We start from the raw sequence: 26,642 nt of genomic DNA on the forward strand, positions 1-26,642 counted from the left end.
AAAAATGGAAAAGGCTAAAAAAATGGTTTTAATTTCTACGGAAAATCTCGAAAAAATGCAACGAATGCAGCAGCAGCAGCAGCAAAATCAACAGTCGGAAAATGTTAATAATACGGAAAATGATAATAAATCTGTACGGACACCGGGAACCCCTTTATCGCGACTCGATGCGGAGATGTGTCGTATTCTCAATCTCTCGACTCCCGCCGACGAGGGTGAAAGATGGAAAATGTATAAAGAAGTACTTCAACGTTATCTTTACTTTGTTCGGGATGCAAAAAAGCGTTTTCGCAAAGATTCGCGTGGGGCTTTAAACGGCGACGCCGATGATAAAACTGAGCAAGACGAGGACATGTACTTGGAAGATGACGATACCGAAGAATTTACGCGTACTTTAATTAGTAGCGTTGAAGATGGAGGAGGAGGTGACGCTAATAGTTTTGGAAAAAATCGCGATCAATCGGCGGAAATGATTAAAAATATAATCGAAAGTGTGCCGAAAACTTATCGTTACAAAGCTCACACGCTATTGAAATATTTACTCGATGCTCCGTCGTCAAAGATCGGTTGGGATAGACAAGGACTCGTGACTATAAACGGTGCGGTTGTAACGGGTTCGAATATTAGCGATCTCATAAATGACGCGATACGCGAGAGGAAAACAGTAAAAGCAATCGGAAGAGTTCAGTTTGCGCGATTACTGCAGGACATAAACACACCTTCCAGTCTCATAGGAAATCGTAGTTTTTTACACGTAGGCAAAATAGCTCGTCGTATTAAAAGCAGCGAATTAGCAGCTGTTACTTCCACTCCGAAAACTCGTCGTTCACGCAGCAGGTTAAACGAGACGGTTGTATCCGAAGGAGATACGGTATTTATATCTGCCGATGAGGATGAGGATGAGGCCGATAAAACATTAGCAAGTAAGGACGAGAATTCCCCGACGAAGAAAGCAAGAGGTTTATTCGGTTGGAGCAAATTCTAATAAGATGGAACTCGAAAAATTATATTACGATCCTTCGCACTACGCGGGTTATTCAGCGACGGTCAATTTATCACGAGCGGCTAAGCCGAATTTCGCGCGTAACGAGGTTGTTGACTGGCTTAAATCGCAAGACGCGTACACGCTGCATCGTCCAGTACGACGAAAATTTCCGCGTTTACATTATAACGTGACAAATATCGATGATTTATGGGAGGCTGATTTAATCGATCTTCGTAATCTTAAGAGTTATAACGACGGATATTCCTATCGACTGGTGGTTATCGATGTACTTAGCAAATTTGCTTGGGTAGAACCTTTGCGCGATAAAACTTCGGCGTGCGTGATAAAGGCCTTTCAGAACATATTCTCGAGAAACAAAAAACGTTTACCCGTTTACCTACAAACCGACAAAGGTAAAGAATTTATCGCGAGCGCTGTACAAAAATTCTTAAAAGAAAAAAACATCCGATTTCGTGTAGCGCGAAATCCCGATATCAAAGCAGCTATAGTCGAACGTTTCAATAGAACACTTAAGGAGAGGATGTGGCGCTATTTTACACATAAAAATACTCGCCGTTATATCGATATTTTGCAGGATATTGTTCACGCTTACAATCATACTCGTCATTCTAGCATTAAAATGCAACCAGCGATCGTTACGTTGGAAAATGCGCGTATCGCGCGAGAAAATATGAATCGACGTTGGAATATCAATAGCCGAAGATGCTGAAGGAAGAAAAAATCGCGGGCGCAAACAAAAGTGTAAATACAGAGCGGGCGAGCTCGTACGCATTAGTAGAGCAAAAGCAGCGTTTGAGAAAGGATACGAGGCGGGATGGAGGGAAGAAATATTTCGAATTCATCGCGTTCTCGAATGGAGAAGACCTCCTGTATACGAACTAAGCGATTTACAGGGCGAGGTTATAGACGGGATTTTTTACGAGCAGGAATTAACGCAAGTTATTAAAGACTTACGAGAGGGAGAATTTATCGTAGACCACGTGATAAAAACCAAGGGACGGGGCGACAATAAACAATTACTAGTTAGTTGGCGGGGATATCCTTCTAAATTCGATTCTTGGATATCAGCCTCGAGTTTAATATCAAAATGAAAGGGGAAGAATTTCACATAATCCTCCCGAGTAATAGTAGCATGCGCTACTTTCCGGAAAATAAAACAACGTGTTTCACCACCGAATTACCTCAGCGTATAGACTTAAGCGGTCGTTGGGAAGTAGCGCTCACGGAGATCCAGTTTCCGTGTAGCTTTTTACATATACGCCCTGGAGAAGGAACAATAAAATTTATCGATATTAATAAGAGCATCGATGCGTTTTCTCATGCGGATGTCGAAGTATCACCAGGCGTTTATTCGAGCGTACGCGATATTATAGAGACAATGAATGACGCTTGCAAACCCGTAAAAGCCCATGTCGTTTGGGAATTAAAAGCTGGTGGTAAAGTTGTTATGAGACTTTCCTGCAAAGAGAGGAAATGCGATATGGAATATCATGTGCATTTTTCCGACAAGCTTTGTCGTATGCTCGGTTTTGATTCACGCTGTGGAAGTTCGAACGATCTACTATCGATCTACTACAATCCTGACATTCCTCCTTCTTCAAGCATTGCTTTTCCAAAATTTCCTTTTGTACTCACGGGTGACGACTATATAATAGCCGACATACCAGCTAGTTTGTTGCGAGGTATTCCAGACAAACTTTTCGTCTACTGCGACATTTGCGAACCTTATATTACGGGCGATGTACAATCGCCTCTTCTTCGAATAGTCGCGCACGATGCACGAAACGATTATCCGTTTGCATCCACCCAGATAAAGCATTTTTCGCCCGCGCAATACATCGCGCTGCGGCGAACGAGTTTCCGTACGATCGAAATAGATATAAGAGATCAACTGGGGAAGAGCATACCATTCGAATTCGGAACGTTGACGGTAACTTTGCATTTTAGGTGTATCGATTAGATATAAAATACACGGAATCCGCGAAAGAGAAAAACGCATTTAACCGTTCATTATTATTATTATTATTATTATTAATGGACTATTACTCGATATATCACGACGAATTACAGAGCGGAAGCGGCCGAGGCGGCGGTATTTCACGAGTTTTCGTCGGATCGCCCTATCAACGTGGCCATGGAATCGGTAGTTTTCTCGGGGGATTATTCAGACGCGTACTACCATATTTAGGTAAAGCAGCACGAGCTGTGGGGAAAGAAGCTTTACGAGCCGGAGTTAATGTAATCGAAGACGTTGAAAACAATACGCCATTAAAGGTAGCGGTCAAACACCGTTTTGAAGAATCGCGAAACAATCTCAAGAGAAAAACCAAAGAAAAAATAAGTAGTCTGATGAAGGGCTCGGGATATAAGTCTGATGCGAAAATGCATGTAGCTCAGTTCCCTTTTGTCGGGCTTGATAATCACATCGCACGATCTGCAATAACATCGACTCGTAAGCGACGACGGACGAGTAAGAAAATCAAAACGGTTGGGAAAAAAAGAACGAGTACGAAAGCACAGAAAAATAAAAAGAAGAAGAAGAAAAGTCATACGGTTGTGAAAAAAAGACTTAAGACATCTGCGAAACGGCGTAAAATCGGTAAAAAACGTACAGTAACCGATATATTTTCTTAAGCGGTTATATTCGAAGCATTCTAATTTAACGACTGCGGTGTCCGACGGACGACTGTGAACAATTTGCGATAAAGAAATATGTCTTTTCTTCACACGCATTCGAGCGAGTGTTTAAAGAGCGAACTCGATCTCTTCTCTCTACCGCCTACGCAAACTAGCATCGAAAGTTCGCAATGGATTCATTACAAACCCGTGACCTCTCTCTCGGACGACTCGCCGATAGAATTCGTCATCCCCGGACACGGAGAAGAATATTTAGATCTCACACACACCATGCTGAGTCTTCGTCTGCGTGTAGAAACAAGCGCCGATTCCACAAGACAGACTTCAGGAGCAAGCGCCGAAAGAATAGCAGCCGTAGGCCCCGTAAATCATTTGCTTCATTCTATCTTCAATCAAATCGACGTGTATTTCAATCAAAAGCTCGTGTCGCCTCCAAACAACGCTTACGCGTACCGAGCGTACATAGAGGCGTTGTTAAATTATTCTTCACCCGCAAAAACTTCCCATCTAACTTCCTGTCTATGGGACATGGATACACCTGGACACATGGACGATCTGCTGGAATCAAATCCAGGCAATCCCGCTATCGCGAGACACGCTCGTTACATTTCCGGAGGGAAAGTGTTAGATCTCGTAGGACATCTCCATTGCGACGTTTTCAATCAAGACAAATTTTTAATTAACGGCGTAGAAGTACGAATGAGATTCGTTCGTTCGAAAGATTCGTTCTGTCTCATGGACCGTAGCGGAACATCGAAAATTCATATTCTCGATGCTACCTTGCTCGTTAGAAGGGCGAAAATAAGTTCAGGTTTGTTACTCGCGCATGCTAGAATGATGAGTAAAGTTACAGCCAAGTATCCGCTCACGAGAGTCGAGGTTAAAACATTCACGATTCATAGCGGTGTTATGGGTGAATCGTTAGATAATGTAATACTCGGTCAATTGCCGAAGCGGACAATAGTCGGTTTCGTTAGTAATAAAGTTTTTAACGGCGACAGAACATTAAATCCGTTTAATTTCAAAAACTACGGAATAAATTTCTTCTCGCTGTACGTCGATGGCACGCAAATTCCCAGTAGACCTTTGCAGCCGGCTTTCTCCGAGGAGGAGCCGCTTTACATCGAAGCTTATCAAACGCTTTTCTCGGGAATAGGTATTCATTTTTTGAATGAAGGAAATTCTATAAGCAGAGACGATTATTTCAAAGGATATACTTTATTCGCTTTTGATCTTACTCCCGATCTATCCGCTAATTGCGCTGGACACTGGAATCTCGTCAAACACGGTAGTTTACGATTAGAAGTACGATTCGTAAAGGCACTTTCCGAGACGGTTAATTGTATTATTTATGCCGAATTCGATAATGTCATAGAAATCGACTCGTCTCGTCAGGTCGTCGTTGATTTTTCGGGGTAGATTTTTATAGACGTTTAAAATTGTTCCCCCTCCACTTCGCTCAAAATCCTAACATCGCTACGCAGCGTTTCAAAAAATATTCAGTTTCGTTGGAGACATGCTTGACGTCGTTTCGTATAAAGCTCCGCAACGAATTGCATAAGTTTTTCGTAAGATGGATATAGTCGTCGATATTCAGGGTTTCCGCGATGCGGAGAAAAAGTTTATCCCTAAGGAAGTTGCTGTTGTAGCGATTGACGCTCCAATCGTCAATCATTGCATTATGATGCAGCCTCATTCGTTTGCCGAATTACCTGAAAAAATAAGGCGAGAAAACAACTGGCTCACACGAAATCATCACGGCATTGAATGGTTCGATGGCGAAACTAATCCGAAATATTTTGCAACGCAACTACGACAAATTACAAAATGCGTGCGTCACATTTATGTTAGAGGAAACGAAAAAGCGAGTTATTTACAAAATCTGCTTTCTAGAAATATATATAATTTGGAAGGTATCTCACCGACATTCAAAAATCTGACGGTAGAAGAAGAGTGCGGACATCACGGATTTCGAAAATTCAGAATCTTTCATTGCGCATTACGCAACGCTCACAAATTAAAAAGATAGTGGCGCAAAATAATTTCGACAGCGACGGAGACAACATTACTCAAACGACTTGCAGTTCTCCCGAAATTTTGATAGTAAGCGACGACGACGACGATGATGAAAATATTAATTCACAATCAAATAATAAAATAGAGAAGAAAAATCTGCAAAAAATCGAACGTACGACTATTAATCGCTCCACGCAAACAGACATTGAAAATCCGTTAACTGTACAAGCCGAAAACAAGCCAAAAGAAATTATTCAAATAATACCGCTTGTTCGCGCGTCTTCGCTGCAAACAAATGGACTCTCGCGAAATTCTGCAAGCATTGCGTCAGCTAGATGCCAAACATGTGGGAGTCTATCCTGCCGACAGATTGCCGACGGTGTGGACGAGGTCGACGGCCATCGTCGCTAATACGGACAATCATAACCGTCCTGGAGAACACTGGATCGCTTTCTTCCTCGACGAACATGGTACAGGGTCATACTTTGATAGCTACGGAATACCGCCCTTGTATCCCGGATTTTTTCTTCGTCTCCGACGAAATTCCAACATTTATCGATGGAATACCGAACAACTACAAGGACTTTTCTCTCAAACCTGCGGACACTACAGTTGTGTATTTTTATATTATATGTGCAGCGGTTACGATCTTAATGGATTTCTTAGTCTTTTTTCCGACAATTGCGAATATAACGATTATTTAATCGTAGAATTATTTCATAAAATTTTTCTTCGCAAAAAGAAACATGAAAAATATAATGTTAATTAATAGCGTGTTTAATTGTAAGAAGATATAAAAATATTTTGCGAATTGTATGCAGGTATATTAATAAATGTGAAAAATTTTTGCGAATATAGCGATCGTTTAATCGTAGAATTATTACGAATTGTGTGCGACTATATCAATAAATGTGAAAATTTTTTATCTTAACGTGTTTAATACTTTTAGCATTTCCCCTTCTTCCTTTATAACAGCTCCCCTCACGTTCAATCATCCGCATGTTCATCTTTTTAATTTTCCATTATCAGAATCCTCTGTAGTGCAATGTAGTCTAATTATAATTATTGTCCCGTGCTGAGACTTTGTCTTTTTCGATAAAGCGCGTCATGTACCGTTCGAGCGGAGAGGCTTATTTCGATATTCCATAGTGGGCCCCGAGACAGAGTGGGAAGGTAAGGATTGTTTCCTCGAGACATATATACCGGTTACCCCGTAAGTCGGTAGGTGGGGGGTTCGTTCTGCCAAGACGTAGCGAGACTAAGGGCTAGGTAACGGGAATTTGAGTTGTTGGAGGGTCCCTATACAGGTGGACCTGAGATGGAGTGGGAGGAGATTTGCTTCTTCGATTCTAGTACCGTGGAGGTAGGGAAATAAAAATTTGATAAATCCCCGACATAGGTGGCGCCGACCAATCACAGCTCTGGACCACTATGGTGCAAGCCAATCAAACGCTGGGTCACTATGGTGCAAGCCAATCAAACGCTGGGCCACTATGGTGCAAGCCAATCAAAATCGAGACTTCGGGAGGTGGGGTATTGTTTCCACCAATCAGAACGCCTCCCTCCACTTCACCCGGCCACGCCCACGGCGCCAGGGGCCGAGTGGTGGGGGTTTGTTTTGACGCACCATAGTGGCCCATATCTACTTATATTACAAAATTTAATGCAGAATATATAATATATAAAGTATATTACAAAATATAATACAAATTTAATATAAAATATAATTTGAAATTTAATACAAAATAAAATTTATTATACAGAATTACACGAAAGTGTCCAAAAAGTATACGTATAATATAAAATTTACTAAAAATTTTTATATAGACCAGACAAGACTGATTAATGATGATTAATTACGCGATATTTATTATTAATAATCGACATACAATACTAGAATTTAATAGAATTTAATTAGTTTTATATATTATAAATAACGTATAAACATAAATAATTATGATCAAAAAAGACATTAATTATTGATCGTTTCTTTAATTGTAGAAGAAAGTATTTGCATTATTGGTGCATTATGCGCGGGCTATTAAAGACAATATTCAAAGACATGGAAAGATAAACAAAGCTTCGATGTAAGTCAACGATTAAATTATAAAATATTAAATTATAAGATAAAAATTCGCGATTTAAAATTCCCGACGAATAAATAAATCGATAATATCTAGAATATCCGATTGCGATACGTATATCTTTTATTATATAATAATAGTAGGTATACAAGGCGGGTTCTAACTCAGGTCCTCTCAGGGGGGGTGAGGCGCGAGGGGATCTCAGCGGCGCGGGGGAATGACGTCACGCAGGATGGAGGGGGTTTTCCGAGGCGCGGGGGAATGACGTCACGCGGGACGGAGGGGATTTCGTAGGCGCGGGGGCTGCGGGGCGGGGCGGGGGACGCTTGTGTTGGATGTTTTATGACAAGTATAAACAATCATAAACCGATTGATAAACAGCGGTATTTGAAGAGGATTGGGTCTTCGGGCCGAGACTAACGTGTCGGGACATGTTTTTCGCAAACAAAATGGCTCTCGCGGTACCCTCCCCCTCTCCCCACAATATAAGTAATTCTAGATTTTTTTTCGAATTAAACAATATAAGCGGTATTCCTTTGAAGAGGATTGGGTCTTAAGGCTGACTAACGCGTCGGGACATGTTTTCGCAAACAAAATAGTTTTGTGCTGTTGTGATACACCCCCTCTCCCACAATATAAGTAATTCTAGATTTTTTTTCGAATTAAACAATATAAGCGGTATTCCTTTGAAGAGGATTGGGTGGATGGAAATGCGTGCGAAGAAATTACGTCATGATTTAGACTTAAAACTTTATTTATGTTTTATGTATATATATATATATATATTTTTTTTTTTCTTACGTACTATGAACTAAAAACTAAAGCTGCCAGCTCACAATCGACGAGCTGATGCTTGTTGAAAGCGTCACTCGCGCGTATTACATTAGATATTTCTTTTGGATTTATTACAGTAGACGCGATATTGGAGAATTGCGTAAACTTGACATCAACTGTTTCGATAATTTTACCCAATCGATCAAAAGTTACATCTATGCATTGATCGAGATCGAACATACGATGTAATGTCGATTCGACCATCATCAAGCATACGTTTGAAGATTCGAGACTTATGAGTTTGACGTCGTTAATCGTACGAACTCTCACTGTTAGCGGTCCAACGCTTATGAAATTGTAGTCATCTTTAGAGTTGTTCCAAAGTAATTTTTGAATATTGCGACGTTGCTCGTAGAGTCCCTTCCACGTTTCGAGAGATAATATCAGTTCCTTTCCTCGATGATCTCCTATGGCAATCTCCACGTAACTCGGTGGACCCACGTTGATACCAATTTCGAGGAATTTGAATTCCGTAGCTGTCAATGCGTATCGTCTACCTAGTATACGAACCGCACGACGTTCCAACGAAATGCTACAGAAAAATTAAAATTAAAATAATAGTAATAATACAATTTGTAAAAAAAAAATATATAAAAAATAGAAAGAAGTTAAATGAAACTTACTCGTCACATTTGTTCTCAAACGATGGAGTTTTATCACGACTCGGTACGTAATTATTCACACGTCCTCCGATGCCGCTGTTTCCGTTTCTTTCGACGTAATACATTTCTCTGGGAGTTATGAAAAGTGAACCACGAGAGCGGTGTTAACGCGACACTGATCGTATAAGAAATAACCGAGTATACATGACGCTCATCTTCCAAAAGTATAATGTGGTGGGGGGATCAATGCTTTGAATTTTAGGAGAAGGGGGGATAACGCTCAGACAAAAAATTCTTAGAAACGCATGGAAAGGTCTAGGAAGGGGAAATAAGAGATAAAACATATTAATGTTTACATATTTTATTTTCTTGCAATTCTTTCTGGCGTTGCGACCACCAGTTAAATATTTTGAATACATTTTGTAATGCGCAATTCTTAACATGTTTTCCACATCGCATACTATTGGTAATATCTAATTTATTTAGAGAATCAATATCTTCATAGTCTGCATCCAAGGTTTCAATAATATAGCCGTTTCCCGCATCGTCTAGTATATCGGTCAGCCATTTTCGCTTTTCAAGTCCTTTAACGTACACGACAGACGATTCTTCTTCTTCTTCTTCGTGTATCGTACCATCGACAGCTGTTGTAATTACACGCTGAGCCAAGCCATACGGAACGTTTCCGTCTTCCCATTGTAATCCATGATGATTTCTAATCACCCATGAGACTTGACATCGCTCAGATTTTGTAAGCACGCTCCACGGTACGGGACTTGCGAAAAAGTAATGCGAGAGAACATATCCCTTTCTCAGAACCGCAGCTTCCTTCACGACAAAATTTCTCCCGACAATAAATCCTTGCAGATCCACAAACGTTGGTACGGACATGACGAGATCTCTCTCTTCGATACGTTAGTCGAGATGAATGACAAAACTCTAAAATCATCTCGCAGCACTTTGATTTATATCCTGCTTCTCCTCCCCTCTCTCTCTTGTGTCGATGTTATCGCTTAGGTGATTTTGCGTTGGTCAACGGATTGTACTGGATCACACGATCGTGTATGATGAGACAGTACGCAGTGGTATTCGCCGGCACGTTCTCCTTACATTCGAATTCCAATCTCACATCCACGGTTGCGCTCTTGACCGATTCGTTTTGTCGAGAACAATCGATAATCACAAACGGACCATGACGTTGAAACTGTAAGATGGAGAGACTCGGCTCGAGATACTCGTATCCGTAATAGATCTTGCAGAAGCGCGCGTACGTGTCGTAGAGAATGGCACATCTGCCTTTTTCGAAATCCAGATTCATATCGTCGTACGGATAACATTCCGAATTCAGATAGAGTTTCACGTTGATTAATTTGCAGTGGTCGAATCGACTCGTATCCTCAGACATGATATTTTTCCGGTTTGTCTGCAGAGCGAAGACAACGTATCGTGGTTTCTCCAATTGAGTCGCGGTCTTAATGGCCCACGAATGCTTGGTTGTAAGCTGCAATAGCGGAAACTCGTATAGATCCCACGAGCGAAAACCCATGCTGAGATATCGTCCGCTTTCCAGAGCACGCAGCATCGACAGTTTTTCGATCTCGCTCAACAGCACGTGTGGCATTCGCCATTGTATCTTGAATATATTGATCACAGGTTCCAGTGTCGAATCTCCAAACAGACAATTATTATTGTTGCGCGATCGTATTAAGATCAATTCGTGACGAGCGTTAATCACCACTCGTTTATAATCCTCGCAAAATCCCAATAACATGTGGAGCGGTACGCAAAAATTGAAATGTCCATTCTCATAGGTCCACGGATCCCAGCCAGCGTTTTTCATAATCACGTTTCTATCGGATGATACCGTTACATAGTTTTTGAGCGTAGTAGTTATTCCTACGTTTCTATTGCGATCAATCTCAACGCCATCGAGTTCGTATCGAATCTCATCGAACATGAATGCGGCGCAATTATTTGCCAGTTCCACATCACTTCCTTCAGCTGGTTTGGTTTTCGTTAGTTGTCCCTCGATGTATAGGAAACTCTCATACGGCAATGTATACAGATCCTGTTGTTGTATGGGTATTCTTATTTCATCACTGTGTCCGAACGTTGTATTGGCGAACGGGTTGTACGTGTGAGTCTCGATCTTGATGATACGATTGTCAAAGATCGGTTCATCACCGATGTTGAGAATGTCGGTCATCGTTCAGCTGTTTCGCACCGCAAATCCCAAAGATTGTAAAAACGCAACGTTCGATGCGCTGAGTTTCTTTTTCTTGGATGATTTGATATTAGCGAACGTCGACGTTGTTGTTGTTGTTGTTGTCGGTGGTGTTGCTGGTCTCGTAAAGATTGCGTTATCTCTCACGTCTTTCGATCCGTTCAATACGAGCATCTCATACGTCGCATACGTACGTGCAATCTTACGGTGATCTCTTCTCCTCGAAAATCGAGCAATCGTCCGTTCTGGTCGACAACGCGTAACGTTAAATCCGTAATGCTCCGCGCGATGATCGGCAGGTAAATGATCTGTGCAGGCGTTTCCGATATCTTATATCCCGGTGGTACCCTCGGTGAAAATTCATGTATCGTATGAACGAGTATGCCGTTGTTGCACGCACCCGCGGTCACGTTACACTCTATACGGATAATATTCACGTTGAGAATGTTAATCGGCATGTTTGATTCGTACCATTTTCGCGGCTCGAGAATACGATTCGAAAATCCTAGCAGCGATCCAATGTTGTCGGGTTTGGTAAAGTTTATTCTGTAGGCACATTTGATCTCGCTCCTCATTGTATTGTAATTAGCGCGGAGCACTATCGGATATTCATCATCTTCATAGTCAATGTGTTTCTTATCGCGATGTTTCCGTGAAATTGCTTGTTTCAAAAATTCATGTATATTTTGCAACTCATACGATCCCTCGGGAATCGTAATTTCCTCGTCGTCTTTGCCAAAGTAAAATTTATTATTCGAGGGATTCACATTCGGTATCGTGTGATAAGTCTCAAAATCCGTTAGACCGAGCTCGTATTCGCCGTCGCTCAAATCTATGGTGGGAAAGAAGTTTGCTGTGAGAACGCTACTCTTCCCAGTCAATGTGAACGTCATAGACATGTCGACGAAACTGTTTAACGAATACTGAGTTAAATAGCGCAATATCTGTCTTTAAATTCACATGCATCGACCGTTCGAAGAAACTGCAAGCACAATTGTCCGCAGATGCTCTGATCGTAAGTTTGAACAGGTGTGTAATTGTACTGTATCTTCGTTACGTTTCGTCCGAGATATCGCACCAATTCATTCGGTGGTCGAAGATTGCCGAAACTGTCGAAATATATAGCGCGATTCCCCCTCTTTGCATACGCTACCCAATGAGTACCTGGTCCTTCGACGCTATCCAAATTTACAATGCCGCTCTCGTTTTGATATATACCACCGATCGGTAACGAGTTGCGCATGAAAACACCTCTAAAATATGGAATGTGCATACGTTTTGCCAGTTGTAGCAATTGTATGTTGGTAGTTGCGCCCTGCGGCATTTTTAGCGTCTCTTTGACGTTTTTTTTTTTCTCGTTGAGGCTCCTCGTCCGTATTTGTAAGGAGCGAGATATAATCCGTGACCTTCCATAGCGCGATTGTGACGTAGCATCTCTTGCAACTGACGTTGCGCTTTTCCGTCGTTCACCACCTTCGCTACACCAGCCGTTCCACCGATCAGGGATCCGAGCGCACCCAACATTGGTAGAATCGGCAATACACCGCCGCATTTCGCTACCGGAAGTATCCGTTTCTTCGCCGTTTTTTTCTTCGTCTTCGTCTTCAGACCCATACCGAGCTTCGTCTTGGCTTTCATCGCTGTCCAGACAGCTGTGGCGGCGGCTCTCTCACCGAGAGTCGAATCTCTCGCAACGATGCGATTCCGCGCTTTCTCAGCGAGTATCTTATCCGCCGCGTGTCTCTCGGTGAGATCGTTGCTCCGAGAGTATGCTATATCGTGTTCGCGACACGCCGCGTCCAATGGATTTATACCTCGATCGCCTCTGACTAATCGCTTCTCCAACCGTGTGTCTGGCCCGCAAAACTGATAGCCGGGAATATGGAATTCGATCGGAAGTGTGTTTATCGCGTGATTTAATAGGCCTCTACCTATTTTCGTTGACATTCGCTGCAATTCTTTATCAATGGTGCCGGACCGTCGATGTGTGTTTTCTGCCACGGCTGATTGTAGTGTTCGTAACAGCGACGATACGTCTGAACCTCCGGATCCGCTTTTATGTGTTCCGGAAGTTTGTCCCACACGTAGTGGACGTGATCACCGCACATTCGCAACAGAACAGCTTTTGACACAAATTGTAGTTGTTCGACGCTCAAATCGCGAATGCCGGAAGGACTTGATAGCAAAACGAACATTTTTTCTCTACTGAGCGACTCGTGATTTCGCGCACCTATAAATAGGCAGGCGTTCGATCCAATCGGTAGTGTTGAAAAAATGAGATTCGTGCGACAACCTTTGACGATACGCGTGACGAATTGCGACGACAGATTACGATCAATGGAGGACAACGCAGAGATGCGCAGGCACGGTACGATGCTACCGACTACTATACGCGCGATCGTTTGCGGCCCCTCGAATTGTGGTAAAACCAACGTTCTGATAAGTCTACTGGAAAGCCCGCACGGTGTACGTTTCGAGAACGTGTACGTGTACTCGAAGTCGCTGCAACAGCCGAAATATCGATATCTGGAGAATTTGTTGACGCCGATTGACGAAATCGGCTATTTTACGTTCTCCAATAACAGTGACGTCATTCCACCGAGCGAGGCACGTCCAAACTCGATTTTCGTCTTCGATGACGTGGCGTGCGACAAGCAAAATACGATAAGAGAGTACTTCTCAATGGGTCGTCACTCGAACGTCGACTGCTTCTATCTCTGTCAGACGTACGCGAGAATACCAAAACATCTTATACGCGACAACGCGAACCTGCTGATCTTGTTTAAACAGGACGGTACCAACTTGAAACACGTGTACAACGATCACGTGAATACCGACATGTCGTACGGGGATTTCAGTGAATTATGTCGTACTTGTTGGCAACAAAAGTATGGATTTCTAGTGATAGATAAGGACAGCTCATTTACGAACGGGCGATACAGAAAAGGATTTAACGTGTTCGCGATACCGCAAAACGATTAGTCGCTGCCGACACTCTGTCGACATGGCTGAAAGCGATAATATTCGCGAGCGTGAAAAGATTGCGAGGGAGATTGAGAAAACGAGCGAATCGATCCGCAAGAAACATCGCGCTTTGAAGACCGGTAAGATCGACGACGATATCGCGATCAAGACCCATTTTAGACCTATTATCGAGCCACTACAAAAAATCGTCGACAACTCTAGCTTAATCGCGGTGAAAAACGAGCCGGAGAGTAACGCTATAATTAAAACGTTACCCATCAAGCGGTACAAGGAAGAAGAGGAGAAGGAGGAGGAGGATGAGCATACGACACCGAAAAAAAGACAACGATTGAAGGCGAATCGTTTATCGACATCGCATAAATCGGATGAACCGCTGATAACCTCCACACCGTCCGCGACAACGAGAATCGTACAACCCACGATACCCGAATCACTCGCAATCGAAAATGTTTTCGAAACCACGGGCAACCCGCTCGAATCACCATCTGTTCGAAACATGTTACAAACGTTGGAAGGTCAAAAAATGTTACGAGAGTACTTCGGGCCACTGCCACAAAAGTACATGAGCGCTTTCCTTAGTGGCGACGAAAAAAATCAGATCGATCACGTGTACGGTGTCTATTTCAACGAGAATGAAATGTGGCTCGGTAACAAACGATTCGACATCGACGCAGATGACTCTATAATCATAGACAAAGTGAGGTACATTGGTACACCTGGATTATACGAGTTGATCTTCAAGAGAATTCCCGATGATGACATATACACTGAGGAGGATATGCAAAAATATAAGAGCATATTAATGGCGACGAGTGCGCATAAACGCCAATATGATGCGCAAGGTCAATTAAAGAGCAACAGGGGATACAAGTATAAACACATAATTGCACCGTTGATGTCGATCGAATCGAAAAAGAAAAAATGCGGTACGGGAGTATCCATGCCTCGCGCGATGACGCTAACCGACAATAAGATCGATTACGTGCACTGGGACGATCCCAACGAGCTAGTGGATCGTCTACGATTGCTCGATGCTTCGCGCCGAGCTGGCCACAACGCTTACGACAACGAGATCCTGTCGATTATAAAGGAACTTCGCGAAGTCGGCCTTATTATAAATTAAACGGTGTCTCAACGAAACTGATCAGTCGATCGACGTCACTCGCATCGAGAAAAAAAAATGCCCATCAACAAATTTGGATTATTCGAACAGAGAAATGAAGCAATTAGAACAAGCGATCATTGGGATAAATCGGTGACAAGTTACTTGTGAGCGTCAAAACGCTCTGTGTCGCGTCGCTACGTACTATGACGCGAGGTCGCGCAAGATTCGCCGTGTAGCGCAACCTGAGGCTGATACCGATGCAGTCAACAAACTGTACGTGGAACAATGCGTTAAAACGTTGAAGAATCAGCAGAAAGAATCAGACGAGAAGCTGACTGCGTTCGAGAAGGACGTGCGAGCTTTGCAGACTGCGATAAACGAGCTTCAGCGTGCGATTAACACTAATTCAGAAACAGCTACGAGCGGCTAAACAGCGGCTATTGTACAATTATTGAACATCTACAAAGGCTTATCGAACTACAATGAGTGGCAGTGATCGAAGAGGAAACGGCTGTGAACGAGGCTACGAACAATTCAAGAACAGTTGCGAACGAGGTTATGAACACCTCAGGAACGGCTGCGAACAAGGCTATGAACACGTCAGGAACGGCTACATACGAGGCGGCATACAACTCTGGAACGGCTACGAACGAGTCAGAAACGATTGCCAACGAGGCTGCGAACGGGTCAGAAACGACTGTGAACGAGGCTACGGACTACTTAGAAGCGACTACCAACAGGGTCAATCACGGCAACAAACGGGTCAAGAACGGCAGTGAACGGCTCAGAAACGACTATCAAACGTGTAAGGAACGACTATCGAACGGGTCAGAAACGGCTAACGAACGGCTATCGAACGGGGCAGAAACGACAACTAACGGGGTAGGAACGGTAACGAACGGCTATTGAACGGGTCAGAAACGGCTATCGAACGGGTCAGAAACGGCTAACGAACGGCTATCGAACGGGTCAGAAACGGCTATCGAACGACAACTAACGGGGTAGGAACGGTAACGAACGGCTATTGAACGGGTCAGAAACGGCTATCGAACGGGGCAGGAACGGTTATCGAACAGTAACGAATGATAAAACGCACGGTGATACTCGGGGCACACATCGTTTGATCGACGAATCGAAACAACGATGGATCGGCGATCGGGAATAACCGAGGAAGCGAAGAAACAACATAGTTTAGAGAAACAGCAGTTGGTGAACGAATTGCACGCGCCGGCGAGAAAAAATTTTCCCCGAAGACATGTCATAGTGCGGGGATACGATGACTTGTGGCAAGCTGACATTGTCGAGATGCGTCCGTACTCTCGTTTCAACAGAGGTTACCACTACATACTCACAGTCATCGATGCGTTGAGCAAGCACGCGTGGGCCGCACCACTCAAGAGTAAAGGCGGAAGCGAGACAGCTGACGCTATCGCTGAGATAATTCGAAATAGCAAAAGATGTCCGAAAAACTTACAGACTGATATGGGGAAGGAATTTTATAACGCTGACGTGCAACGGCTCATGCGGAAACATGACATCAATCATTATTCTACATATTCAGTATTGAAGGCATCGATCGTTGAGCGATTCAATCGCACGCTGAAAAACGACATGTGGAAGATGTTTACGCTGAACGGATCTTACAAGTGGATCAGCGCGTTGCCGCGACTCGTATCGGATTACAACGCGCGCAAGCATCGAACGATCGGTATGCGACCCGTCGACGTTACCCCCGCGGTCGCTGAAAGACTCTTGGCTACTGTGTATAACCGTGTAAATATCGCGGGTCCGGCAAAATTCAAAGTATGTGACTCGGTACGCGTTAGCAAGTACAAGACAATTTTTGAGAAAGGTTACACGCCAAATTGGACAACCGAAGTGTTTAAAATTGTAAAAGTGCAGCATACTAATCCCGTAAGCTATCTACTTGAGGATTATCGTAAAAAACCTATCGCTGGAGCGTTCTACGAGCACGAGTTGCATCGCGCGAATTATCCGGACGTGTATCTCGTGGAGAAAGTACTGCGTAGGAGGGGTGACGAGGTTTACGTGAAATGGTTGGGATTTGACAATTCGCACAATTCTTGGATACATAAAGACAATGTGATTTAATTCATACAGTGTTTATTTTTAATTTTCTGGAAAAAATATATGTGTATAACATATATAATATTTGAAAAATGAAAATATACATAAAAATCATTATCAATATTCCTTGCGATAGTACATGTATTTTTTAATATAAGATGTATGAGATATGCATTACAAAAATATATGAAATATAAAAATACAAAAATCTTTATTAATATTTCTTTCACACACACACACACATTTTACAATGGTATCTTATAATGCCCCCACGGTAGCGTATCGGTGGTTTCGGGTACGATATACCGCTTGTCGTCGTACGGACTCAGAGCAATTTTTGTCTCGCGGATTGTGTATACTTGGTGCAATTTCGATCGTATACACGACTGCTGGCGCGTCATTTCAATTTCTTCTTTCAAACACCGTGTGTAATCGTCAAACGTTATCGTTCTCGCGACAACGTTGCTCTTGACGCCTTTAACTTTCTTCGTATCCTTTTTCCCATCGACTCGTAATGCGTACATTTTTGCTCTGAGCCCGGCAAATTCGGTCATTATGGCACCGTTATTTTCATCCTTCATTAGACCCGGTACCTTTTTATTTACGAGCGGCATACCGTACGCATTGTTTGCAGCATAATCGCTAGTGTCGAATCTGCTGACGTCGCGCTTCATATTTTTGTACATGTCTTCGCACTCAATGTGATATATGAGACTATCGGTATCGGTGTACATGACCTTACATTTGTCGCGATACAGGGGAGACATATACTCATGATGAAACTCGTACAAACATGTCTTGGATATGTCGAGTATACACATACCCACGTAGATTGGTTTGTAGAATTTCACCTCGAGTTTGCGCAATTCCACAGCTATTAAATTTTCCGAAAAGATGCTTCTGCTGTGGAAATTTGGTTTAGCGATCATTGCCTCTGCACCGTACCGCCCGTCCCAGTGAGTTAGTAATTTTACATCAACGCGATTGCGCACATTTTCCATCGTTTTGCCAAACACCGCATTGTTCATTAATTTGTATAAATTTTTTTCAAAATCGTTTTTAGCCAATGTTCTAAAATGTGTATTGAGTTCTATGTAATTTCGAAGCCAGGGAGATTGAGAAAACTGTAAAATTCTATGTATTTTTGTAACGCGAAGACCGTGACGCGTACACTGCTGCAGGTTGCGGTAGTGTATCACGTAACGCTTTTTATCGTATAGCGTTGCAAGCAGTTTGAATTCCCGCTTGCCAGGTGGTTTGTCGCGTGTCGGGCAAAACGGTAGGTCAGTGTGCGCATCGTGAAGATGTTGCGGATACTCGAGATCGACTTCGAGGATATAGCCTGTAGGCGAATCTAGCGCGATCGATGCTACGTCAAAATTCGACACGTCGTCGACCCATCGAAAATCGGCGTAAGGCAACGGTTGACACATTGCCCATCCGTACAAATTATTTACATCAAAGTACATCAAGTATGATGATGGTTTCGATGGATCGTATGACTCCATGTACTTGTTATTAGCACGCGCGTATCTGTTGGAACACTGACTCAGACCACAACGTATACCGCGTTCGATAAACATAACCATGTCGATGTCGGTAAGCAATTCAAACGTAATCTTGGTATGCTTCAACATGGCGTCCCACGTGTATCCGGGGATAGTATAGTAATACGCAGGGTCGAGTCCGTAACTTTCAATACATTTGTTGCGAAAGTTTTCAAAAATATCGGCTAATAACAAGACATCGATTTTAAGATATAAATCGCTATATTCGCCTAGCGTTCGAATGGAGAATCGCGTCCAGATGGTCTCGGCGTGCGCATAATCGCTCTCGGATATAGTTTCACCGGTTAAGGAACTGTAAAATGATTCGCGCGGTGGTAAACATGTATCTTGCAACTTGTCAACGGAATCGATGTATTCGTATGGAAACACACCTTTTCGTGTTAATAATTTGAAGTTTTCACTCAATAAGTTTTGAAATTCTGATTTTAAAATATCTAGTTTATCTTTATATAGATAAGATGCTAATTTGTCGAGACTTGCCGTAAGAAATTTGAATGAATCGATGAAGCGTAATTTTACTTGATTTTTTGGTTTTTCTTCCTTAAGATCGACATTTTTGGTAAACGATATATATTTCTCTTTCGTTATTGGAAGTAACTCGACTCTCCCTTCGAACGCTGTGGCTATTTCCTCGATAATGAAATGCGAATCATAACCGGATAAATTATGAAACACTATCGGAATACAGAAAGACTCTTTATAATTTAAATTACAATTTGAATGCGCGGGACCTCTGTACCGTCCAGTCAAATGGCAATGATCGCGTACGCGTGTATCGTCTTGCGCGAACGGTTTTTCGCATATATGACATTGAGTAGCGCTATTAAATTTTTCACACTCTTCGAATGTTAAATCTACCATAGGGACATTAGTAGTTAAAATATTTTTTACACGAAATGCTAACATTTTAAGTTGCTCGACGAACCATGCTATACAATCGGTACTGCGACGCGAATGATATGCTGATAATGAGTCGTCGTACGAGCAATGTATATAATATGCTATGCTAAATACTTGATGGTGCTGGCACATATTCTTCTCTTCCTCCATCTTGGCCAGAACGCATTCCAAGTCGGCGTACACGATGAATGGAAGCTGCTCTTTCCTGTTGTAATTGTTGAACGATAACCACTTGTCCTTATCGCTCGGTAACCGGATAGCGCAGTCGTTCATCTTTCCGCAGTCTACCGTATGTAACTGCAACTTGTCGTCCGAACCAAAGTAATGCAAGCATCTATAAAAGAAAATAAAAATTTTTTAAAAATTAAAGATTTATATACAATTTGCTACATAACTTATAATTATTTAAATTATACACACTGATCGCAGATATATTTTTGATTCTTGTGTTTGCTCAGTTGCGAGCTCACGAGCCGGGATAAATTTTTGATCCATGCGAAATGTCCGACATTGTTGCCGTCTTCCACGTATAGCAGATTCACATGCTTGTCCCGCTTCTGCTGCGAAAGACGTATCGGAACAATGCCGTTCTTCTCTTCGATGCTGTACACGTTGATCGAAATATCGTTGACAAGTTCAAATTTTTTAATCTGATTGACAATCACTGGAAACTCAATGTCCCGGAGATTCAGCACTGTCGCGTAATGCGGGTACGATGATTCCCGTTCCGCATTCCTTTCGGCGGGATATAGAGCGGCGACCACTGCCCACGCGAAACACGCATTGTCTTTTGATTGTACGTTAATCACCGCTCTCTTCATCACAATCTCCCGCGGCAATTTTATATGACATCCCGCGCGCATAGGATTATACTTATTTATATTTACAGTCAAATTCAATATTCGCGACAATGCCCACCCGCTATCGCGTTCCTGAAATTCTTCCAGGGATGCTAGAGTGGGTTCGATAACGCGACGCTCGTACCACTCGTGTAAATCGGATGTGCGAAAGAGTTCACAGTTTCTCGTATTGGTACTTTTATTTGCGCGCTTATCACCCGACACAAATTCACCATTGAATATAGTGTTCACTTTTACACTGTAGTGTCTTCTTATAACGTCCTGCACATGTTCTATCACAATGTCTTTGGCGTCATCGAGAAATTGACGAGGTTCGATATGGTTTGCGTTAATCACAGCACCGGTCAGAATACGGTTATCGAACGCGGTATCAATCTCGCGCCACACAAGTTCATTTTGATGCGCGCTACATCCGGCACCCGCGTTATTGTCGCCACTGTAATTACCACCACTGGGCATAAACTGTCTCTGCAATCGAGTCTTTGCACCTTCGAGTCGCGCGATCCGAGCAATCAATGATTGTCGATTCCCGATCGATAATCGTAGTCGTTTGATCCGACTTAGCTCTTCCAGCGACTCGATGTACTCGTTGCATCGTTGTAGCCATGCAAAATATTCGCCCAAGGTGGCAATTTGGTTGGATCGCTCCACCAGGTCGCGTTCAGTCTGTTCGATATTTTCCATTTTTTTCACTGAGTGCAAATTGGGCACATATTGCATGGAAATCTTATATACAACGGCTCGCTACACCTTGAACAAAATCGGCCATCCATCGCATTAAGTGTCTCAATTTTATGTTTTCTAATAGCATACATCATTTGGCTATCCACGCCTTGCAATGCAATCATACACGAAGGACATACAGCTAGAGCACCACCCGTGGAATAATAACTGTATATGATACAAAATTTTGTACTACGTGCGTGTAAAGCATTAATTTCCGCAACAGACACTATTTTCTCTCTGAATTCCGTGGAGTTCTCACTGCAGTCACTAATGCAGTCACTGTCAGATGACAACGCGTGATCTTCGTCTTCCATTTTTATATATATATATATATTATCACACAACACTGACAGAACACTATACTTTTTGACTATACTTTTACTATACCGACGCGACGTGTCGATGCGCGTTCAAATCATGTACTGTGACTTGATGCGCTTCAATCCTCCCTGTATTTCGTCTAAACCTTTTCATCTTTGTGTAAAATAAATAAGTGGTGTATCATAATAATCATTTATTTACATCTCAGAAAGAATTCGTTCTCTCACACGCGCGGCAAGGGCACAAAGCAGCTGAATATCGGCGCTGATACGTTGCAATTCTTCCTAGAAAAAATATGGAAAATAATTCTGGCCCTAATATTCAATCCTCTTCAAATACCGCTGTTTACCATCTGGACATCGGTTTATGATTGTTTATACTCGTCATAAAACATCCAACACATCCCCAAGCGTCCCCCGCCCCGCCCCGCAGCCCCCGCGCCTACGAAATCCCCTCCGTCCCGCGTGACGTCATTCCCCCGCGTTTATATTGTTTATGTTAAAAAATATATATAATGAAGAGGAGTCTGCTGCACTAGAGTGTCATTTCTTTCGTTGCTCTTCTGTGTTTCGGTGGTCTTGTGCAATGGCTGAAGAAAACGTAATTATCATCGACGACGATACGGATGATGATTACGATGATTGGATGGATCCAGCTGTGGCGGAGAGGATGGAGATAGAGAGAGAGGAGAGAGAGAGGAGAGAGATGGAAGATGATGAATCTGATATAGAACCCTTGGCGAAGGACAGTGATTATGATAGTGACAATAGTGTTGATATTCTTGATGAACGGTTACAAAAGAAACAGCGAGATTTAAGCATACCTGAAATAATGACATACAACGAAGCAACAAAGATATGTTGCATTTCCTATTACTACATGGAAAATGGATCGAAATATTGTATCGAATGCTTTCTAAGTGTACCGTATCAGTTTGAAGAAACTAGTGCTGTTCGAGAACATAGAACCATAGCTTATGTTCATTTGGAAAATTCGAGTATGTCATGCACAGGGTGCAGAAAATGTTTGAATCAAATATTGGCCTGCAACATGTGCCCTATTTGCACAAATTAAATAAATGGATCATGGATAACATTGTAAGTAACTTACAATTTATTATATATCAAAAGTATCTTAAAATAAATTATTATTTTTTTTTATTTTAATTAAGATAAAATTAATGTAGCGTTTTTCCTGTTTCAGGAGCTGCCTCCCCCTTACAGCCCGGCGCACCGTCCGCATTATTTTATATTCATTTTTTTTTCTTTTTTCTTTTCTTTTTTTATTTCTATATTTTATTAATTTCTTAAATTTTACATAATTTTACTATTAAGTACACACACACACACACACACACACACACACACACACACAATTTGTAATACTCATACACATTTTTAAATAAATTTATATTTCAAAAAAATTGCAATTATTTACACGCCTTTTCCTTGCGCTCCAATCCTTTGCGTGCTCTCGCATTAATTAGAAGTCTCGCTATCGTTCTCTCTCGTACGCGATATTATCGTTCTCTCTCACACGCGCGGCAAGGGTACAAAGCAGTCGAACATCGGTTTATGATTGTTTATACTTGTCATAAAACATCCAACACAAGCGTCCCCCGCCCTGCCCCGCAGCCCCCGCGGCTACGAAATCCCCTCCGTCCCGCGTGACGTCATTCCCCCGCGCCGCTGAGATCCCCTCGCGCCTCACCCCCCCTGAGAGGACCTGAGTTAGAACCCGCCTTGTATACCTACTAATAATCGAAGCGCCCTAACAGAACAGACATAATTATCGCCCGCGATATAATTATTATCACATAAATGCAAAAATATTTCGACAGACAATTTGATGTCTGTAATGTTTACGAATATAGTACTCACTGTCCGATTCATTTGCGAATCCTTTATAAGATAAATCGCGACTTGAATTCACGAAAAAACGCGACGAATAAATAAATCGATAATATTTCAAATATTTAATTGCATATAATTTTTATAATACAATAATCGAAGTCATCAAATACGCGGGTGACATACCGGTAATATGCGATAAAAAGAGGAGCGATCTTAAAAATGGAAAACGATTAACATCTTGTTTCTCATCAGATTTCGCAAGATCAATCTGCGAAGAAAAGTTAAATGATCCATTGAACGTCGGGAACTTCACTGTAGGAGGGAACGAATCCCGGATCTTCCGGACTATTCCCAATAGCAATGATTTCAGTAATAAATCAACGACAATTCCCTCGTCATTATCTTCAATTCACGAAATGCACGTCAGAAAACATGTTCTTTCATTATTAAGAAATATATTTCTTTATTGAAGATTAAATGGATATAACGATTTTCTTATAGCAATGTGATTACGAACGATTATATTTATAAATAATAAAATCCATGCATCATTGGAGTTTGTGTTATATGTGCGAACACAATAATTTTGGGGTACCGTTTGCGCGCGCGAGACGAATCGAACCCGATAACAGCAAGATTTAAAAAATTTCAATTCGAATAGTGTGCAAAATAAAATAAATCAAATAGTTTTAAATATATAATTAATTCTAGATTAATTCTCTAGATTCTTATTCTTATAATGTTTAAATTAATAATTTTTTTCTTTTAATCAATATCTTGCTGATATAGGGGTACCCATTCGATTCGTCTCGAAATTTTTAAGTATTCGCACATTTTATGTAACATTCATGTATAATTTCGCGTATATATAATATATAATATTAATAAAGATTATAAAAATATTATGGATACATTAATTTGTGCATGTAATTTATTATACATATATATAAAATGGTATACATCTAAAAACTAATATTCTAAAATGGCGATGGATGTCCAATACCTGCAAATGGTTTCTTAAAAAAAACTAAAAACTAATATTAATATCCCCAGTACCTAGAAATAATTAATTAATAATTAATAAAATATATAAAATATAAAGTGATCAAAAACAAACAGAAAAAAAATAATTTTGGCCACGGCAAGTGTCGTGTTAATTTTTTTTCATATGTATTAAAATTTCAATATGTATAAAAGGTCAGATCTCATCGATTTTATTGCTACTTAAATATGTTGTAGAGGAGGGTTTTCTGAGTAATTCTATGCAAGAAATAAGTGGGGGATGGTATTGGTTTAGAATTTAGAAGATATAATAAATTGAAGTTTTTATATATTTTGCAAAAGATACTTATATAAATGTCAGAAACGTATGTGTATGCACACACACACACACACACACACACACACACACACACACACACACACACACGCGCGCGGGAGGGTGCAAGGGGGCTTTCGGCTCCCCTCTCGCAACCACCCCGCCGGTAGGGGACGCATTGCGAGAAGTTCAATCACAATGGATATATTGCTGTAAGTTGTAAAGCGAGGTCCACCTTGCCTACCGGCGGGGTGGTTGCAGGAGAAGGGGCCGAAGGCCCCCCTTGCACCCCCCGCGTGTGTGTGTGTACATATAAATTTGTGATATTTTTTAATTGTATTAAATTGTATTAAATTCTATATAAATTTAAATTGTTTATCTTTTTTTATTAGAATATTTATATTAAAATATTAATTAGAGATAGCAAACGTAAACAAAAAAATATAAACATACAAGTAAAATATAATATGAAACCGTGATGAACAAATGTAAACAAAAAATGTAAATATATAAATAGGATATAACGAAAAGATGACATAAAGGTATGAAACTTCAAAAGTGCATATCTCAGAAACGAAAAGAGACCGCTGCAAAATTCAAACGGTGTATTACTTAGGAATGTATCCTCTACAACATATGTGAAAATACAAATTTTTCGAGCTGTGTAACCTAAAGTAAACATTTACCCTTATTCCATATTTCTTTTATTTAATGGATGGAGTTCCGAAAAGGTCAAACCTCCGATTTTGCTATCATCACTTATACTTACGTATTTTGATGCGCTGATTACGAAAATGATAGTTAAAGTTACCGACTACTTCATTTTCATGGTAAAAACCATAAAAAAAGAAATCGTTAAAAAATGACGTTTTTTGATTTTATTTTATCAATATACTGAAAATTAAAAAAAAAAAGTTTCAAAGAAAAGTTGTAGATCTTTTTAAAATATACATTTTATGTGCTATTCATTTTTACTGTTATTCACCACGGTCCCGATTGACCACGGTCCCGATTGACCACGGTCCCGCCTAAACACTCTAAAAAGAAATGATACGGCTCGCTTCGCTCGCCGCACCGGCCTGCGGCCCGCTAAAAAATAACTACCTTAGGCGATAGACATTGGGCTACGCTACCGACAGTGCCGCCCGACCCTTCTCCGCGGGGAAGGCGGCTTAACGGGCGCGCTAACGCGCGCCCTACCGCCTTCCCCGCTCCGAGGGGCGGGCTCCGCGATTAGGAAACATGTATTTGAACACTATAGTATATTAGCTAACAAGTGCGGGGGATCAAAAATCGGCCGAAACTGCGGACAGTCTCGAACAGTTCACACGCCAAAGGTTCCAGTATATTGTATATCTTTCTACTCTTCTCACTAAGTCAGAGTGTATATAGAGCTTTACAGCAAAGCAGCATTTGGTTTCAGATAAATTTTGTGACAATTGCAGTAGTTGTTTTTCTATTTTTTTTGTTCAAAATCTTTAAGTTCTGATTTGCTTTAGCCTGCCTTTTAAGGTT

The 26,642-nt window shown here is 41.5% G+C and overlaps 5 protein-coding genes across 5 annotated transcripts in view; 2 read left to right on the plus strand and 3 right to left on the minus strand.

The window, feature by feature from the left end:
- Nucleotides 1-26,642, plus strand: part of LOC145965734 (proto-oncogene tyrosine-protein kinase ROS-like) — a 313,112-nt gene that overhangs the window by 268,430 nt on the left and 18,040 nt on the right. The window lies entirely within an intron of this gene.
- On the plus strand, nt 3,719-5,062 carry LOC145965661 (uncharacterized protein F54H12.2-like). Its single transcript, XM_083089313.1, has 2 exons — nt 3,719-4,619; nt 4,800-5,062. The coding sequence occupies exons 1-2, from the start codon at nt 3,719-3,721 to the stop codon at nt 5,060-5,062; spliced, it is 1,164 nt and encodes a 387-aa protein (XP_082945439.1).
- On the minus strand, nt 8,032-10,197 carry LOC145965387 (uncharacterized). Its single transcript, XM_083088883.1, has 2 exons — nt 9,201-10,197; nt 8,032-9,109 (listed from the first exon to the last, which is right to left on the minus strand). The coding sequence occupies exons 1-2, from the start codon at nt 9,302-9,304 to the stop codon at nt 8,548-8,550; spliced, it is 666 nt and encodes a 221-aa protein (XP_082945009.1). The 5' UTR covers nt 9,305-10,197; the 3' UTR covers nt 8,032-8,547.
- Nucleotides 17,815-18,463, minus strand: LOC145965100 (uncharacterized). Its single transcript, XM_083088429.1, has one exon. The coding sequence runs from the start codon at nt 18,400-18,402 to the stop codon at nt 17,827-17,829; it is 576 nt and encodes a 191-aa protein (XP_082944555.1). The 5' UTR covers nt 18,403-18,463; the 3' UTR covers nt 17,815-17,826.
- LOC145965662 (uncharacterized) lies at nt 20,460-21,593 on the minus strand. The gene has a single exon (XM_083089315.1). The coding sequence runs from the start codon at nt 21,591-21,593 to the stop codon at nt 20,460-20,462; it is 1,134 nt and encodes a 377-aa protein (XP_082945441.1).

This window comes from Camponotus vicinus, unplaced genomic scaffold, assembly GCF_025532165.1.
Source record: "Camponotus vicinus isolate PSW18456_S1 unplaced genomic scaffold, iyCamVici1.0 SCAF_14, whole genome shotgun sequence".
Classification (NCBI taxonomy): Eukaryota; Metazoa; Arthropoda; class Insecta; order Hymenoptera; family Formicidae; genus Camponotus; species Camponotus vicinus.

Bases quoted from the DNA above. Each gene is read 5' to 3' on its own strand.
- LOC145965387 (XM_083088883.1), bottom strand. From the start codon at position 9,304: ATGTATTACGTCGAAAGAAACGGAAACAGCGGCATCGGAGGACGTGTG. The intron at 9,110-9,200 runs GTAAGTTTCATT...ATTTTTCTGTAG, and splicing joins TTTGAGAACAAATGTGACGA to CATTTCGTTGGAACGTCGTG.
- LOC145965100 (XM_083088429.1), bottom strand. From the start codon at position 18,402: ATGTGTATACTCGACATATCCAAGACATGTTTGTACGAGTTTCATCAT.
- LOC145965661 (XM_083089313.1), top strand. From the start codon at position 3,719: ATGTCTTTTCTTCACACGCATTCGAGCGAGTGTTTAAAGAGCGAACTC. The intron at 4,620-4,799 runs GTAATAAAGTTT...TCTCGGGAATAG, and splicing joins GACAATAGTCGGTTTCGTTA to GTATTCATTTTTTGAATGAA.
- LOC145965662 (XM_083089315.1), bottom strand. From the start codon at position 21,593: ATGGAAAATATCGAACAGACTGAACGCGACCTGGTGGAGCGATCCAAC.